The following is a 19,478-nucleotide window of genomic DNA, read 5'->3' as shown; positions in this document are numbered from 1 at the left end:
ATCCAAAATGAAACATGGCGAGATTATTGATTTCAGGTTGTAATAGTTGTGGGGTTTGGGAGAAAATTTCATAAACTTTGCACACAGACTGTACACAGCCACGGTGCATTATTGAGAGTGCCACGTTGAAATCCTAAAAATGTAAGAAAATAAAGCTTCCTTTTGGCAAATTATATTTTTTCAGCATGAACACTGCCAAAATTATTGAAAATCATGTAATGAAAATTCAGATCAAATGTACAAAAAATATCCTTGTGTAGCATGAACCTTGTGGAGGTTAAAGTGTCATTAATTCATCACCTTGAATATAGTTGGTCATGGACTTGCAGTTTCAAAACAATTCCTTTATTTCTGTTGTAGATTTTTAATTAACAACGACTCAATTTTGTTTAGGATATATGCCTTTAATTACTTTGTCTTGATGCTCTATTCTATTGCAATCGGCGTTGTAAAATGTCGAATAGACTTCTTGCTTTGGCCGGCTGTTATAATTTATGCATTTCTTTTATTTTAGCTTTCAAAGTTTTAAAATAAACTCCAGAGTGTATAATTATAATTTAATAGTAATAATTTCCGAGAGTGAGGTGTTGTGATGTTCAGTCTCCAGACGATATGCCTGCCTTATCGGTCCCGCCTCGCCATCCGCGATTGGTTATTTTGCCTGTCAATCAAATTAAGTCACAAAGGTGGTGTTGTTCAACGGTCGTTGACAGGTATCATGTCGTCGCCAAGTAGATCATGGCGACCTTTGGTGTATATAACGTTAGCTTGTATCGTGTGTAGGGTTTAACGTGATGAAATGCTGTTTGGTGTTGGACGAACCGCCGCCTTCGACAGCTGCACCACGGACGGGACAACAGCGGAGCCCATGGATGTAGCCTAGCATCCTGCTAGCTAACTGGCGTTAAAGGTAGGCATTCATTGTTTGAGTTGTTGGCTAACATGGCAACCATAGCTAATGTTAGCAGGGTCGGCTAGACGCGCTCCAGCGCGGTGTTATTTAGGAAATATTGGTAAGAACGTTTATCTATACGTGAATATAGCTTCTGAATGTATTTTTCTTTTACATCTGGAAGCAATGCTATACATTTAGTTTGACCTTTATCGGCTAGGCGCTGGAATTGTGTTGAGAAGGCTGCCAACTCCATTCATCATAGTTGTCTTTAGGCAGCTACCTCATCTATCATTAGTGTCACTTTCATGATTAATGTAGCTGAATTTTTGATCGTCTGAACGGAGCTTCACTTTTGAAGTTAAACCGAATGGTGTCGGTAGAAAATGGCCTGTTTTCCGTCCCCTCAGACTGAGTATCAGGCCTCAAATATATACATTAATATTACAGAGCAATAAATGGTGTCGTGTACTTCGTTGTTCAACTCGTGAGGTTGCTGCTGTTCTGGAGCCACAGACAATGGCTTGATAGGGAGACCGCATATGTAATAATCGGTTCTCATCTGCCCCAATTCAGAATGGTCCCAGGAGGAAAACTCATCGGTATACCACTGTGTCCCGGGGTCTTCATGTTTATACAGGGCGTGTGTGTATGTGTGTGTGTGTGTGTGTGTATATATATATATATATATATATATATATATATATATATATATATATATATATAAGCTGTATTCTTTGTATGAAACATGCTGTATAAATATTCTTAATATCATTATGAGGAGGTTGCATGTCTTTTTCCAGTTTTTCATCATTTTTTGCCATGAGTCCACAATTATTTTTATGACATTCATTATCATGTGTAACCTTGTCTGTTATATAACACCTCATTAGATACATAACCCAATTAGTGTAATATTCATTATGTAATTATACCCATGAGTCATGTAGTACTTCCTTCATAAGCATTTATGTCAACCATACTCACTGATTTTTGCCCACCTAAACAGACCTTTATCTTTATATATTCTTTTCAACTGTCTCCACAAACATTGTTGAATCCATAATCTGGTTAAAATGAATGTCACAGAAACCAGCTTGCATCTTAAATGAGACTCAAATTTCAAGTATCACATTTCCAAAGTGCATCGAATATATTGAAGTAATTACACTGCAAGGGTCAGGGGTGCTTTAACTAATCAAGTATCTTTCTATGATGATACGGTGTTTGTTTTAATTCTCAGTTGTCGTCATCCTGCATGATGTGTGACGGTTGTGAGGCCAGCCAGCAGAACCGGACCCTCTCTCCCTCATCTTGGGCCACACCCACAATTTGGTTGTTTTCCTGAAGTCCCTCTCTCCCAACCGGCAAGATGACGGACAGGAAAGAGCCACCCTTCTTCAATGATGACAGAGTGGGAGCGTTTCACTACAAACTTCCTCTCTATGACACAATGGAGCTTTTCATAGAGACCCTAACAGGGACCTGTTTCGAGCTGCGCGTGTTGCCTTTTGAGGCAGTCATCTCTGTCAAGGCAAAGATCCAGAGGCTTGAAGGTAAAAAGTTCTCTCATTTTTAGTTGCTCATGGTAGTCTGCACGTTAGCAAGCTCAAGATGATTGCACTTGAGTAAATTGTATTAATTATTTTTTAGACTGAGAGGATGAGGATTACATGATTCACTGCCTCCGGTGAAGAACTGCATATTTAGAAGTGTAAGCATATTTCTTGGGGCTCCCATATATGTTTTATAATAACAGTGAATCATTGAGAAAAAACAAGAAAAAGGTACTGTATGTACACACATTTCCACTGTTGTGCAACTCTATTTTGAATGAGGCAAATTCAGATGGAATGGAATTGGTACCCTCTGGTGAAACTTATTTTGAACTGTTAAATGCCTTCTCAGCAACATTTCTTTAGTTCAGAGCCCCCATATCAGTTTTGCAGCACAAACACTGATAACACCTCGCCTTCCTCACATCGTACAGTATGGTGACAGATTTGATGAACACATGACCACACGTGACACGTGCAATTCAATTTCCACCCAGTCCTGTTGTATCATCCATGTGAGCCAATGAAATGAATGAAGCTTGATTGGGTTTTATTGCCCCTGTCTCATATATTTAGTCTGTATATGGGGACTGAATTTGAACATTTACCCACCTTTTTATGACCATGTGGTTGACAGGTGTGTGCAGAGTTGGCTCTGCATAGGTGTCTGAATCCTGTTGTGCATTGTGCAATACCCTCAGTCAATGATGCAATCGTTCAGCTCAAAATGGTTGTGAACAGAGGCTAGTTTTGTAGATGAAACGGAGGATAAGAAAATCTTGGATGGCACAGGTTCAAAAACCTGCAGCAATTGGGTAGGAACACTTGTTCTCTCATTACAAATTCATCAGTGTTTAGTTGGCCTGTCTTTTTTTCGTATTCATATCAACTCTTGTTCTTCGATAATAAAATGTATATTTTATAATATGTGATGTCCGTGATCATTATCTTCCTTCTGTTCAAATTCTGCGTGGGAACCCTGCTGGCCAAGCCTTGTGCTCCTCTAGTGGATGATGTCACTCTGAAATAGTGCATGCTGCTCTTGTGAATTAGACTGTTGTTTTTGTCTTTCACACAATGTGGAGGAAACCAGGCAAGTGTGGTGACTGAATCATCTTAACATAAAATCATTCGCGTATGTATTTACAATTACTTTGGATTCACCTCTATATGTCAGGCTGAGATGCAAAATCCAGCTGCCATACAATTTTTTTCGGTGTCTTAAAAAAGTGTCCTCACATCAAAATATAAAATTAAATTCATTCCCAAACTAATTTATTTGGGGTGACCTTTCAGATTGTCACCCCTGTTAAGCAGCGGAGGAACTGCAAATACAACTAACCTCAGTCCATCAGTTCTGCTTGGTTAAGGTTACACACACACATGTTCGGGACAAGCAATGAACCAAATTAGAACAATTATGAAAACAAGAAAAACATTGCACCGTGTATTTCATAACAATGTTCTCATTTGTCTAGTTCCCTTTGTCTTTTCTCCTTCAAAATCCACAAGATAAACAAAACTTTTGCATGTATTATTTATTTTGGCTATCCCCCCTTTTTAAAACATTTCTAGAATTTGTTTTTCAGTTGAAGTAATTTTGAAATTCAAGGAAATCCAAGTTTAAAGCTCAATAAATACAGAATGTTTCCAGTTTCTAAGATTAGGAGTGATCGCAATCAGTATTGAACAAAATATTGTAATTGTGATTTGAATTTTTGCCATAATTGAGGAGCCAGGATATACAATGTGTAGGGATCAGCTTAAATCATTTATGTAGAGGTAGTAGTCAGTGTTTCAATGTGTAATTACTAAATTGTTTGTTTGAATATTTTTGACATTGGATTTGCTCGAAGGTTGCTTTGTTGCAGACTAAAAGGACCTTCTGTGGTTCCATTCTTCACTGTTAATGGTCAGATACACCTCTCCTTGTCTCGTGTGTGTCTGTGGTAGTTGTGGGGTTTAGCTGAGCTTGTGTGTTTGTGATGGAACACACCACTGCTCCGTCACAACCCCTGGTTCACCTCCAGCACCAGGTCAGCCAGTTCACTCATCAACAGCACAGGCAACACACACTCCCATCTTTTAAGGAGATCCTCTTGGTGTTTGATGGGCCCACTATCTTTTTCACCACCTCTAGTGTATTTCTCTTATATGCTGTAATATTGACACAATATTAACATGGTTAATAATGTTGATATTAGTTAATAGCCCAAACTACCTCATGCATGTCATGGTTTTGTCTTTAAAGTAAGCTGACCGAAAGATTTTATATCACCAAGGCAGGTTATCAGGCATTTTTAATTTAATTTTTTTTGTCTCAAAGAGGTTCTATTTTACCTAAGAATAAATCTGTTGCCCCAGCCCCCACCCCCACCTGCAGTGTCACAGTTCTGTCATTAGAGGGCAGACATGAACCATCTTCAGTCTGCTGGCAGCATCCACATATACCTGTTGACAGATTAGAAAACCTAGTCAATGAAATATGAGCAAGTCCTTCTCAACTTGGGTTTTATTTCTCTCCTACCTCTTTCTCTAACTGTCTGTAAAGGTATCCCTGTTGCTCAGCAACACCTCATCTGGAACAATCTGGAGCTGGATGATGAACATTGTCTTCATGACTATGGGTAAATCTATTCCTCCTGACCCTTGTTCCACTTCAGAGCTTTGAAAATCAAGTAAAATCACGCAGTCTTGTTAAGAATGTTGACAACCAAAAATGGTTGAAAAGTCTTTAATTTAGAATTGTTTGCATAAGCAATTTAAAATGTTCCGGCAGTGATTTGGGTGACTCAGTCCTAGTTTAATTCAATATGTAGTAAATGAGCCAGATATGAAGAGTGGATGAGGCGAGGGACATACCGGCCATATTTAGAGAGCTGGCTCTTCCACTGCTGTCAGCTTATGAGATGCAGACCTCACCCTCCACTGCTCTGCTGCCTGCAGATGGTGGCATTGTTGTGAAAGCTTGTCACTTCATTTTCCACATGAACAGCCTCTGGTTAGAACCTCCTTGGCCCACCTATCACACTACAGCAGGCTTTTGAAGCTTTAGAAGCAAGAGGGTTTGAGTACACGTCGAAACATCTGCTCACAAATGTTCCAGTTGAATTCCCAGTCAAACTTGAGGTCATCTGGAAACCATCCTGACCCTCAGAGGGCTGTTTGCATTTGAATCTCAACCCTCAGCATCAGAAGTAAAGCATTTAACCTTCAATCTGCTGTCATTTGTGTTCCTCCCATTAGAATCTGCCACACAAAGGGAAGAGTTATATCAGGGTATCTGCACCCTCAGGCACACATGCAAGCATACTGTTTTCACACATGCAGGAAGTCAGGTTTTTTTTAAAACGTGTAAGTACATCTGAACCAAGTAATTTTTCAGAGCTATTGGCCATCTTGCTACACATCCACTGGAAATAGCTCTTGGAGAATTTTAGCTGTCTGAGGGACATTTTATCAGCTTTGCTGACAGTGGATCAACAAATACTCTATGAGCCGAATATTCGTACTCATTAAGAGCGTTCTAAGCTCATCCTACAATCATTTGACTATTGAAGATCACTCTGATGCTTGGGTGCAACTTGAAGTGACTAAGCATGATCCGAAGATAACGGAGCCTGGCAACAAAACCAGGGCCAGGGATGACATAAACTGTTAGCCGTGTGTGTAATTGTAGCACACAGGAATTAGTGTTATAGAGCTTAATATCCTGGTCGCAATGTGTGTTGTCCAGTTTTTCAATCATAGAAATGGATGTTTTCAAAAATATTCTCAGATAATAGTCTTTTTTCTTCTTCTCCTAGTTCCCTTTGACCTTTGCAGCCATCGCCACACTTTTAAATGAGGGAATGTCATGGAAAGCACTTAGCTAAAATGCAAAATCCATATTTATAGCTTCAGAGGGTTAGAATACAACTCTTTAAGTTTATTGCTGATGAACCAGAAATGGTGGATGGTTGGTGGGTTCATGATTTTAACTCAAGGATGGTACCCCTAATGCATAGTGCCCTCATATACAGTCATCTGGTAACATTGCTTTTTAAGATGGAATATAATTACAGATCCATTGATTAAATATGCGATTTGATTTCATTATTAACCTTGATGTTGACATGGCACACTGATTAACAAGATTTTAAAATATCTCCTCTCTAGAGAAAATATTGATGAGGATTCTACTCATGCTTCTGTATTGATTGTTGATATATTTGTGTCCGCAGCATTGCAGAGGGCTGCACTTTGAAACTAGTCTTAGCTATGAGGGGAGGTCCAATCAACACCCGCAGAGGTAAGAAAAAGACAAGGAAATGCCATATTTGCAGGAAAGTGTCATCAAATCAAGAAATGTTCAAGCCAAACCCCCCTCTCCCATATCAGTAACCATGGAGGATCCTGTCAAAGAGGTGGCTGACCTGATGGAAGGAACAAAGGATGAGAGTTGGGAGAAGAGCCTGACCAACAAGCAGGTCACGTTCGTGGTCTATCGTGAGGGTGACCAGTTTAACTTTTTCCGTGTGGTTGACAGAGGAGACGGCACCCTGACTCCTCTGTCGGAATCCCTGAGGTCTGTGTAACACCACAGTGTCTACTTTGTTCTAGTATAATAGTTGCATCGTCATATTAGATCTAAAACTATGAGTGCTGATAAAAGGAGTGGGTGAAGGGGTTTAATCATGATTTTAAGTCTTGATAAATAATCTTTGATTTAAGTGTTATCTGATGGGACTAATGTGAAGCCTGTTGCATGGGTGTCATGAAGAACAGAACAAGTGGGGTAAAAAGACTTGGATGAGGATCAGAGAAAAGCTAATCATAATAAGTCAATAAAGTACTCTACTTTGAGTATTCTGTTTTAGTGCAGTTGAGTGCATGTCCACGGAGGTCGCAGTAAGCAGTGCACCAATAGGAAGTGTTCTTGCCTCTCATATGTTCCAGCGGTGGATCAGTGTACAACCTGTACACAGAGGCAGAGGAGGATGGAGAGAGTTCTGCAGCTGCTCAGCAGAGCCTTGAAAACTCCATCACTATGAACAAAATGAAGCTACTCAAAGCCAAGATGGAGGACATGAACCTCAACAAGAAGGTAGGAAGAGCAGGCACAAAGATTCACATATGCATCGAAATGCACCACCTCGATGTAGCACTTACTTCACTTGTTGTCAAATTTGTTCAATCCTTGCTCTCTATCCATCAATGTCTCTTTGAGTGGGAGACAACACCCTCTCCCTTCCAGTACAAAACTCTCCGCCAAGCTATCTAAAACATATTTAGATGGATCATATCATTGACCATATACAGTACTTAGATGATAAGGATGCACATTTGACAAACTAACAAACAGATAACATTTTGAATTTAAAAAGTTTGTTTTTTTCTTTATTTTCAAAACGTTTGTGAAAGCCTATAAATCGTATGCTTTGCCTTGTCTTTAAAGAAAAAAAAAAAAACACTGAGAGTTCAGCAAAACTTGGCTGATACATTAAAATTATGTCCATCAGATGGATGCGATGTATTTCAATAAGACCCGTCTTCCTATACTGATGACTTACCAATATTGTTGTGCATCTATATGAGATGTGTATGTAACACTCCTAATAGAAAGCCAGGGAGATCACATAAACTTATTAAAATTGTATTGAAAGTTAGATTGCACATATACAGTCGGCGTAATTTATTTTGACCCATGTTTAAAAACTGTATAGTTGCTTAATGAAAATTTCTCTGAGGTGAAGACGTTCTCCAGAGCAGTCATTTGGAGAGAATTAAAGTACTCAGACAGAAAGGAGGTCCTTAAGCAGAAAGACTTTTGGTCTTTTAATTTACTGATACCTGTATTGGACTCTTGTTTTAACATCTCCCAAAATTGGATCTTTTGACTCCCTCCTCCTTAGGACCTTATCGTGGATAGAGTTTCATAGCCAATAAGCGATAAAAACAAATTATGTCTAATTCACTTCTGACTATCAGTGGCTAAAAATGGTAGTTTGCAATTATATTGCCTGAACGCTAATTTGCTTGTGTTTTTAAGAGGATTTAATAAACATTCATAACGGATTAATATAAGCAGTTTAAATCAAGTGCTGTGATAACCACTATTATCCAGTCATTTTATTGGATGGGAACATTTTTGAAATGCACAGTATAATAAAGAGGATCTGCTATATAATTGAACTGTCTTTGTTTCTGTTTATCATCAAAGAAGTCAAGTAAGGTAAAGCCCCGGCCCCCTGTCAGCCTCCATCCCTGCGGTGGCTCCCTTGGTCCTTCAAGCACTCGACACCATCATCGCCTCTTTCGTTCATTCCCCCAGATCAATCAGCCTCGGCAGGCAAATGCTCAACTACCTCCAATTGCTGACCAAGAACCAGCAGACTCTTCCCTGCCCTCTGATGCTGCAACTTCTGCCCACTTGTCCTTCCCTAGAAGGCCCCCTCCCTCTTTCTCCTCTCCCTCTTGTTATATGCTTCAGGAGGAGGAAACATGGGAGACATGCCCACTATTTGCAAAGATTCGTCCTCCTCCCAAAGTATCTCGTTTGGACATTGGCAGCACAAGGGTTATGAGGGATTGTGTGTACCCTCAGCTACCCCCACTGTGCACCAGAAGGCAACCCGAAGCCCCGTTTGACCCCAGCCAGCCCATAGGGGAGGCAGTTGGACTGACTTTGTTAGAAGAAGCTGCTGGACTGGTGGCACCAACACAAGCAGCAGCCTCATATGGGGAACTGCCAGACCCTCTGAGTCTGGATCTGTCCAATCAGCCTGAGGGAGGTTGTCGATCCTTAGACGTCGGGGCTCAGCACCAGCTGCCACTCTCCCCCTCTCCACTCAGTACCTGGACACTTGGGACAAGTGATGCCATCACCAGCAGAGCTGATAGAACACAGCTTGGCACATCATTTCATATCAGCCCCCCTCCTCCATCAGTTGCCTCCAGTTCCCCATCCACATCTACCCGGCCGTTGCCTCAGCCTTTTGACTCCACTGTCTCCTGTTTACAGCCCAACTTGCAAGCACAAGTGCAGCCAGGCAGCACATCGCCTCACCCCTCCACCATGTCGGCAACTCACGTGCCACGCCTTCGAGGAGTTAAAGTGGAATCGCCTGGCAAGAGACCAGAACTCATTTCTAAAAGAGAAGCAAGAGGTATCACAAAGATGGCCAACCAGGCCTGTAAGGAGCCGCTGGGGTCCCTGAACAACTCTAAGCTCTTGGCCTCTCTGTCCACGAGGGCTTTGGACAGCAGCAGCAGAAGCAGAAGCAGCAGGGATGGCCTTGGAGAGAGCTTGGGACTGGCTCTGGCTTTGCCTCCTGCTACTGCCTCAGGACAGGCCATTCTTGGCTCCAGGCTACCTTCTATCTCCAGTAACAGACTCCTTCAGGAGGACGGCATAAGACAAATGTCACCATTGCACCGAGCAGCAGCCTCATATATGGTGAGCACAGATGAATCCATGTTTGAGCTTAAGAGCTGGTGTGTGTAAAATGTGTGTTTACATTGTCAAAGAACGTGATATATGTATCTCTTTACACACAGCAGTATATTCTCTGTGCTGCCCTCCATTTAAATTTGACTGGTGGAATAAGTAATATCTCATAATCAAAATCATGGCTTTTGAGTGAAGGTAATTGTGAAAATGTCATTTTTAACGTACATTCTCATGCAGAACAGAATGAATTGCAATGTGAACAAGAGAAGCAGAACTGATTCATCTTGTTTGATTTTAGATACTTTGCACATTTTTCTTACTTTACCCGTGTTAGTTACTACCTTTACATAATTTGTACTACACTATTGAAATCGGGTGTTCCTAATGACTGCAGTATTGAATTCCATGTTGTTGTTTTCAGGCTACCAACAGTCTTGCATCAGCTGGGGGAGTCATGGCTTCATTCGGGAGAATAGGTAAGATGTACACAAACATCTTTATATATTCATATAGCGCTAGTGAATAAATGAATTGTTGCATTGAGGTGGTGTTAACACACAGCTGCCAGTTCCATCTTCAAAGTGTGAGCAGCCAAATTAGATTACAGACATGATAGCCAAGCAGTTCTTGTAAGGTGCAGTCACATGCAGGAAGGATGTTGGTATGTGTAAGCTTCTCTGGAAGGCTTTTAAATATTCATTACTGCGACTAGTTCAGAGGCAGCACATGCAACAGAAGGCACGAGCTCACACTGTTTCGCACTTGCTTATTTATTTAGCCACTGATCTGCTTTAATCTCTCCCAGAGAATACATGGATGAATACACATGGATCTGTTGACCAATAAGTGAGTCAAAGTATTCAATTTCTCTGTATCAGTGGACAGTTTCCCATTCTCTGAGAATGTACTGATGGCGGTCCAAAGCTGGCAGCAAACTGCAGTAAAGGACAAGTGATGAATGACATTACAATTAGTACATTGTTGTTTGAAGATTATAAGACAACCCAAAAAAATGAGGTTAGTGGAGTTAAAGTAGGAGACAACTAATTAAGACCAAATTTCTTCTAAAGTTAGAACATTTTTGACTGAAGCAAAAATGGGAAGCAAAAATGGGTAAGCAGTAAAGACAAGCCTTACTGGAGACGTGGGAAGTGCTGTATAGATTTTTCTCTTTCACCAGCCAATATTGATTACATGCCTCTCTAGGAAGATAAAATACTGAGTTAAATTCCATGTTCTTGGTTTTTGAAAAAGAAACTCATAATCTGTAACTTCAACAACTGAAGGTAATGTCAAATCAGAGGAATCGACACAAAAGAATATTTAATTGTAGACGCACTGACCTTCAACAAAAGGCTCTACCCCTCTTTAAACTGCATATATTCTGTTTGATTAAACAGTGATGTTATCTGCTAGGTTTAACCCAACAAACGCCCTCCACATTTGGATGGATTTGACTGGCTGTTAGTGTTTCTAGTTGATCTGAATGTGCTCCCATTGACGTCATTGAAAAGTGAAAGGCAAATGTCCGATTTGATCCATTAACATCAACAATTTGATTGATTTCACAGATGTTTAATTGAACCGAAAAAGTATCAGGCTGTACTACGTTGTGCGGTATTTGCTATCGACTTTAGCAGGTGTTGTTATCAAGCTCTGCAGCAGCTGATTACAGTCATTTATCTGAATCAGGTGTTAAAGAGAAGGAAAAGATCTTAAACATGCAGGATAGCATGTCTCAAGAACCGGAGTTGAGAAATATTCTGTTGGAGTGTTGTGCTTGCTCTGGATTTTGTTTTTGTGCCCAGGAGCCCTGCCAGCCAATGTGGATCTACTGGGTAAATGTGTATATTCAAAGTCCCCTACAACGTTCCAACATGTAGTGACTCTGGTTGTGCAACCGACTGGAGAATGTTCCAAACTCATCAACAAATTTGGACTGGCACAATCAAACTATATTTGTGTATTTGAATAATCTTTTATTGAAAAGTCTGTTAAAAACAATAGATTTAGAAAAATACCAATATCGAAGCCTAGAAATGTTTTTAAAAATGTAAACCAATCCAGAAAATTTTTGGAAAGTCGTTGAAATTTGCCTCTTGATTATCTTCAGTGTTTGCGATGTAGTTCAGACAGACAGAAATAAAATGTCTTTTGTTTCATATTCAATATATGTTAATGTTGGATGAAAACCACTTCCTTTCATTTTTTTCAATGTAATAGATGCTGGTCAATTTTGACATGGATTTTTCAGTTTATTTTATTTCAAATATAAACTGACATTTCAGAGAATGTGTGGTAATGAAAATGACCCTAATAGCATACTCAAGTTGAGGTAAAAATGTGTGCGAGTCCTGAATTGTTCCACATATCTTGGCACCCAACAAGGTAGAGCGCTCAATTTGAAAAATGTAGGATCTAGAATTTTGACATCTTGTGTTTGGATTATTGTTTTTACAAAGTCTTTAATATCTCCTGCATTTCCACATTGATTTTGTGTGCCTCAACATGGTATGTTGTTTCACTGGTGAGGGGGAGGGGTGGTAGAATAATGAGCGAGGATGTGCCACACTATTATTTCCTTCAAGTTTCCCTCTAGAAGAACTATGCAATTTAGTGCATAATTACCGGGACATTGTTCAGTCAGATAATGTTTCATTATAAATGAAAGAGAAAGGGTACATTTTATCGGATTTAAATGGAGCTTTTTTATTTGAATTGTATTATGAAGTAGCATGACAGAAGAAAACATGACAAAATAAACTGTAATCTAGAAAAAAAAAAACAATAAAAGGACAAGGACATGTAAATAGAGTTGTGTTTGATATAATGACATGAGGGCGGCACGGTGGTGCAGAGGTTAGCACTGTGGCCTCACAGCAAGAAGGTTCCAGAGTGGAGTCTCCATGTTCTCCCTGTTCCTGTGTGGGTTCTCTCTGGTACTCCAGCTTCCTCCCACAGTCCAAAGACATCAAGAGGGGACGAGGCTGATTGATACTCTAAATTGACTGTAGGTGTGACTGTGAGTGTGAATGGTTGTCTGTCTGTGTGTGTTTGTGCTGTGATGGACCGGCGACCTGTCCAGGGTGAATCCCACCTCTCGCTCAAAAGCTGCTGGAATAGGCTCCAGCCCCCCCCGACCCTTAACAGGATAAGCGGAAGAAAATGGATGGCTGGATAATGACATGATAGTAGTCCTTGTATGCAGCCTTGATTGGCGTGTCTAGAGTTGTCCATCCATTTTCTATACTGCTTATCCGTCAGGGGTCGCAAGGGGGGCTGGAGCCTATCCCAGCTGACATTGGGCGAGAGGTGGGGTTAACCCTGGATGGGTCGCCAGTCTGTTGCAGGACCATCTGGAGCAATTACGGGCTCGGTATACTTTACTTTACTTTATCATGGATCCCCATTAGCACTTGCCTGGAAGCGTGGCTATTCTTCCTGGGGTCCAGGACACAAAACACAGTACATCATTCATACAACACAAGACAATACAGACATACAATGGCTCACTTACAAAGGATAATAGATGCAATTGCAATCACATTTTCATCATCATCATATCTTGCTCAAGGATACATCGACATGGTCACCAAGTAAGGATCGAACCAGCAACCCTTCTGATGTTAGACGGCCACGCTACACCTCCAAGCCATGCCACCCCTGTGCAGAGATATATTAATAATCAATATATGATAAAATATCAATGCTATTGTGTCAATACGATCCTATGAGAAAGCGCATTATATAATAATCCAACAGTTATTAGATTATTACTGCCACAATAATGAAGCTGTTTTGAGGGAAAACCTTTTTTCCCACTTTACAATTGGACACGTTTAGGAACACTCGTGACTATAATAATAATAATAACAGTAATTTAAAAGAACAATGTTTTTTTAAAGCTCTCGTATTGTACGCCATTAAAACTCAGCAACCCTCTCCTGTGTGACCAGTGGCAGCGCTCCTGAGCAACTCAAACAACTGTCATTGAAGATGTCAACGCTGACTGCAAATGAAAAGAACACAAAAGAAAGTAAAGAATGTACCTCCGTCCCTTGTCGCAGGGCTGCCGTCATCCTGTACCCAATAAGATCCTCTGTATTAAGCTGGGGAAGCTCTGAATGAGATGTTATTACTTGTGGGTCACATGAGTCTGTATACATTTGAACCCCATGTATGTATGTGTGTGTGTTTTGTTGTGGATCAAAGTGCCCCAAAAAAACAAATCCAATCCCACGCCCAGCAGCTTGACAGCCAGCTCCTGGTACCTTCCTCACAGAGCTGTCAGTTTTATCTCTTCCTCTATCCTCACAGCTCTGAGAGCGAGCCGTTCTGCACGCTTCCTCACACACGATTATCACGGCTACAAGCTGACATACACTGCTGCTCCCCGGCGTGGGAAAGGAACAGTCTTTTTATGACATTTGTCCTAAAATTATGGCAAAAACTCTTCCCTGAGTCCCCTGCTCAAATGGCAACATTGATCATAGACAAATGTATTTGCATTTTTCACAAATGTACTGCTGCTTATAAAGTATAGGATCCAACCACCACCGCAGCGAAGATTGTAATTTAATATAACATGATGGGTTTTCTGTCATTTGAATCGTGAATGTTACCAGCTGAGCTTGAAATGAACTGTCATCGCAAGCAAAGAAAACCCTGATATGAAGAAACAAAGACGGTTTGTTACCCGTTTCTTCGCCTTAGAGTTTGTTCTTGCGGATATCGGGTGATTGACATAAAACATGATATGATGACAAGAAAATACCTATTGTGAGAACAAAAATGTAAACAAAATAATACAATGTAGCCTGACTGACAGGATTTATAAATCTGCGTCCGTGTGCTTGTTCTTGTGCAACTGTCAAGCATATTTCCTGAGGTCACTTTGGGTGTGTGTCGCCTTACTTACCAAAACCACATCACAACTATAAAATGCCTCCAGTAATGAGCAGAGAACAGTGTTGCCTTCTTCCCTCCTGTGGTAATCAAATCTTTTATGGCTGCAGCTTGGGTAAATGTTTTAACAAGCAAAAATGAAATCATGAGCCTTTGCTAAAAAGTGGAAAAGCTTGTAAAATCTATGTGACATTTCCAGTTCTGCTGCATATAAACACCAGGAATACTCAACTTGCATCATATGAAGAAGAGGGCTGAGCTAAACACTCAGCCAAACACTGTTGCATCTCTATGATCAGATGTTTCACACAGGCTCGTCAACAGTGAATTAAAAACCTCTCCAAACTCTCCTCTCAGGAACTCCAGCATGCCACCTACCTCCAGTCAAAGCTCCCACGGGCAGCAAGAAGAAGAGCTCCAAGCACTGCTTCGTGTGTGGCAAGAAGACTGGCCTGGCCTCCAGTTATGAGTGCAGGTACAAGAGCCTTCAGCAGTTGCCCAAACACTTGCACTCGCTGTCTTATTCCACATTAAATTGTTGACCATTTTCCTTGCACACCTTCAAACGATAATTCACCAAAGTTTGCTTTTCAGTAACTCACTGTCAGGGGTCTTCAAGTTTTTCCCCTGCAAGACTTCTTTAGCTTGAGGCGATTTGAAATGGCCTATTTAAAACAGCAAAACTGTCCAAAAAATGTGAGTTTACAAACTCTCAAAATACATTGGCCTCTTAGTAGCCAATATGATCCATCTCTTCTTTATCCAGCCATAAATTCAGGATTCTACAAACACTTTGATTTTAATTCAAACCAAAGTAGAACACTTCCGTGCCTCAACCACAAGCTTGTACCATGAAGCAGGATCCACATATCCGGGATATTACAAGACAACCTCAGTCAGAAAAAACATAATAGGGCCTTCGTCTGAAGGTACTTCAGGCTCAGGCCCTAATAAGCGGTACCGTGACTATCAACTTGCTGCATCAAGCCAGCGTTTTGTTTTGTTTTTTCCTTGCTTGTTTGCGTGTTCACATGAGAAGGGCAGAGCTACAATTTGTCACGATGTTGACAAATCACCAACATGGACAGATGGATAGCTGCATATTTCACTGTAGAGGACCAAACTACAATTTAGACAAATACAAAAAAAAAAAGACCCTACAAAATGTAACGGTCAAAACAGGAAGGAGAGCTGGCAACAAATGCCAACTCTTGGAATGTATACATGTGTACGGACTGAAATTTCACTGTGACATTGTCTTAAATAGATCTGATGGTAATCGCTTTTGATTGAGATTAAATTATTGGCTGGTGTAGATAAATAATGTCAGTAATGCGGCTGCAACTGACGACTATTTTAATAGTCGACTAGTCACCGACTATTGAAACAATTAGTCGACTAATCTGATTATTGTTCATTTTTTCTTGAATTTAGCATTAAGTAGATTTAATTATGTGGCAAATGATAATAAACACAAGAAAGCTGGGTACAATGAAAAATACATCTTTTATTGAACATACAGCGGATTCGTACTAAAATTCAATAAAAATGTCCTGTCTAAAACCAATTAGGCACAGTGCTCGGACTGCATGCATTTGATTTCAAATACGTTTGTCAGGCACAGTCTGGCATAACGCTCAAGCTCTCTTTTATAGCGAAAATACGCTTATAAAATGTACAGTGTGTGTCATAAAAACCGTATTGGCTTGAATGTTACTTGAATCTCTCCGTTTCGTTCAACTGCCCGACGTGCTTTCTCTTTAAATGTTCGTGCATCACCGATGTGCTGCCATGAAACTCAAGGTCTGCGTTGCAAACTTTGCAAGCAGTCTTTTTATTCGCCGTATCCGGGCTATAATGCTCCCAAACTTTAGAAGTTTTGGTTTGCGTACCTGATGTTGACGCCGCCATTTCTGTGTGTTCCCGCGCAGAGACGGAGACGCTATTGCGCATGCGCGACTCTTTGCAGAGATTATATTCAAGTGTGATGCCTCACTCTGTTGGAAAAACGCGTCTGGCGACGACAGTCGACAATGGAATGGAATTCATTGTCGACTATTTCTATTATCGATTTTTGTCGACAACGTGGACTAATCGTTGCAGCCCTAATCAGTAATATCAATATCAGTGTCATTCCTACAGCTGCAGCTGAGTCTTAATGCGTAACTGTGCCAATTATAAAAAAGGAGGCGGAGGCACAGTCTGACAGTCAGGCTGTGCTCTGTCTGGCTATTTACGTACGTCCTGCTAACAGGTTTTGCACCTAGCCAACATATGTGTTACCTTGGTGATTTATTCTGCTGAAATGTCAGCCACGTTTATGATAAAGAAAATCGTGCCTTGAGTCCGAAGTAATTTAACAAATCCTGCTTTATAACAGTACAGGCTCCAGAAATAGTTTGTTCTTAACTAAATCATAGTACTTCAACATTAATGAGCACACAGCTGGATAAAGAGGACTTGGAATATACTTGATGAGACACTCAAGATTTTGAAATGTGATATTTTGCAGTCATCCAATGTTAACTTCAAATTAAATATATGTGGCTGGCATTATCTGACTTCTGGAGTCACCAGGGTGTGGGAGGAAATGTCTTTGAGCTGAAGACATCTAACTGTGAGTCATTGAAAGGCAAGTTACACTTTCTAGGCTAAGTGAGTACTTTAGTTCCAGGTCTCTGCCCCTGTAATTTGACTCCACACCAAAACCTATGAAATGTGACATTTGTTAGTATGGTCTAAGTTGCATCCGTATCATTTTTGGTGGCCAACTTCCTGTAACAGCCGTATTATAGTATTGACTTACCAAAGTCTTTAATTTAACATGCCTTGATGGAGTTTCTGAGCTATTTGTTTCCCTGGTGAGGAGCAGTTGAATTATGGCCGAAGGATGAGCCTGCTGCTTTGGGCAGACACCCCTGACAGTTGAAGCAACTGCCCATTCATCCCGTGGCCCTTCGGCCAGCCATGTCCCCTGTGAAACACGTCTCTGTCCACCACTTATTCTGCAACAAGTTATGAGCTTGTTCAAAGTTTACCCCCACAACATCAATCTGGATCACTTCCTCTCACAGGCCGAGTCATGAGGGTACATCTGATGTAATGGTGTGCAACTGTAATCTGCTGGAAGGGTAAAGCTCCCTACTGATACCAGTTTAGTCAATGATTAAGAGCAATATCACAGTCCTCATACATTAAACATGCTAGTGAATTGCTCTCTTTATGAATGCTCTGATTAAAAGAGAACAACTTGAAGAGGCGAAGCGACTAAAAACTGCTTTATTCCTCTCACTGAACTGATGTTTGTGAGCTGAATAAACAATAAACCAAAGCACTGTTTTTTTCTTTATCTGCCTGTAGACCAGATTATCAGCTTGTTTTTTTTTGTTGTTGTCGTTTTTTTGTAATCTTTCAGGTGTGGTCACAACTTCTGTGCCACTCACCGCTATGCAGAGACTCACGACTGCACGTACGACTACAAAAGTGCCGGAAGACGATTTCTGCAGGAGACCAACCCTCTTATTAGCGCTCCCAAGCTGCCTAAGATCTAGACCCTGCAACCCTCAGACATGACGAGTTAAAGATCGTTTAACTGACCAAACAGACAAGAGTCATCTATTGTAGAATGAAGGATATTATTCACCACTGTGTGCTTTTTTTCTTTCCTTAAATCAGCCAAGGTTGTCTCAAATTCAAATATTCTGTAAAGCTAAGTGTGAACAAACAAGTAGATTGAAATGGCGCTGAACTAATTATCACCTCTTGACAATGTGAAGTTGGTCATCCTTTTTATTTGATATTTTCCATCGCATAAATAACAAAACAAGAAAAAAAAATCAGCTGTGCATGTAAGTAGGTAGGTTTTTTTTGTGCAAAATATATCTGCTGCATGTCCAGACATTTTTAGTTTTGTCAGCCTTTTTTTTTTTTTTTTAAGGAAAAAAAAATAAGGCCGCTGATGACTTTGACAAGTCTTTGACAGATGCACTTTAGAGCTCTCATATTTATACTTCAAACTTCCCTTATTGTGGGAATCTTTACATGTCTGTGTTTTATCTTATGAAGTGTTCATGTTGTCAATATTTTTATATTCTGCACCTCAAGTCTGTCTTTCATCGGCACATACATCACTAATGAATCTTTCTTAAAAGAGAACAGTATACCCACTTATTGATTACATATTTATTATTAATGAAATACTGCTTATTTAAATTCAAGGTTGGTTTTGAATAGCAAGTATGCAATTGGTGTAGGTGTGAATGTCAGTTGTAATCTGTATGCCTATTGAGTCAAGTGTATCGGGACGGCGGGGAGGGTGGGGGGGGGGGGGGTCGGTATTTATGATGTGTGTGTAGTAAGGTGGTTGCCATACAAAATCTTTTTTGTAAGTCTTTTTTATTGCTCAGCTGTTGCAAAAACTTCAAATGCTGTCATAGTATCTACAGGGGTTTGATCTAATAAAGTTTCTTTCCATACTTACAGTATGTCAGTGACTTGTGTGTTTAGATTATTTTACTGTCAGCAGATCCGGTTGAAGTTCGTGTCAGAGGTTCTCCTTCTTATTTCCTCTCATTCTTTGCTCTGTTCTGTTTGCTCTCCCTCTTTATTTGCACTTTCACTGAACTCGTCTCTTATTAGTTCTCACGTATCTGTCAAGTATGAGCAACGGTCTCATTCTCTTTGTGTGTGCATA

At 40.4% G+C, this 19,478-nt stretch overlaps 1 protein-coding gene across 5 annotated transcripts; it reads left to right on the top strand.

The window, feature by feature from the left end:
* Nucleotides 1–670: 670 nt before the first annotated feature.
* On the top strand, nucleotides 671–19,090 carry zfand4 (zinc finger, AN1-type domain 4). 5 transcript variants are annotated; one of them, XM_086180499.1, is made up of 11 exons: nucleotides 671–713; nucleotides 784–910; nucleotides 2,136–2,448; nucleotides 5,000–5,075; nucleotides 6,672–6,739; nucleotides 6,829–7,015; nucleotides 7,387–7,534; nucleotides 8,651–9,886; nucleotides 10,302–10,356; nucleotides 15,143–15,260; nucleotides 18,201–19,090. In XM_086180499.1, exons 3-11 carry the CDS (start codon nucleotides 2,265–2,267, stop codon nucleotides 18,334–18,336), a joined length of 2,208 nt encoding a protein of 735 aa, XP_086036625.1. In that variant the 5' UTR covers nucleotides 671–713; nucleotides 784–910; nucleotides 2,136–2,264; the 3' UTR covers nucleotides 18,337–19,090. The 5 variants fall into 5 exon arrangements, with proteins under 5 accessions (XP_086036625.1, XP_086036626.1, XP_086036624.1 ...); XM_086180502.1 differs by lacking the exons at nucleotides 671–713; nucleotides 784–910 and adding exons at nucleotides 2,546–2,606; nucleotides 4,402–4,484 and having other exon boundaries at nucleotides 2,304–2,448; XM_086180500.1 differs by having other exon boundaries at nucleotides 677–910; nucleotides 8,654–9,886.
* The last annotated feature ends 388 nt before the right edge of the window (nucleotides 19,091–19,478 follow it).

Source organism: Aulostomus chinensis, chromosome 16 (genome assembly GCF_037954235.1).
Source record: "Aulostomus chinensis isolate RoL2024-O1b breed Wild chromosome 16, RoL_Achi_v1.0, whole genome shotgun sequence".
NCBI lineage: Eukaryota > Metazoa > Chordata > Actinopteri > Syngnathiformes > Aulostomidae > Aulostomus > Aulostomus chinensis.
Note: the sequence above shows the minus strand (reverse complement) of the source record. Positions and strands in the feature narration are given on the sequence as shown.

Excerpts from the sequence above, each read along its gene's own strand:
- zfand4 (XM_086180499.1), top strand. The coding sequence starts at position 2,265 with ATGACGGACAGGAAAGAGCCACCCTTCTTCAATGATGACAGAGTGGGA. Across the intron at positions 9,887-10,301 it reads GAGCAGCAGCCTCATATATG|GCTACCAACAGTCTTGCATC; the intron begins GTGAGCACAGAT and ends TGTTGTTTTCAG. Across the intron at positions 10,357-15,142 it reads GGCTTCATTCGGGAGAATAG|GAACTCCAGCATGCCACCTA; the intron begins GTAAGATGTACA and ends CTCTCCTCTCAG.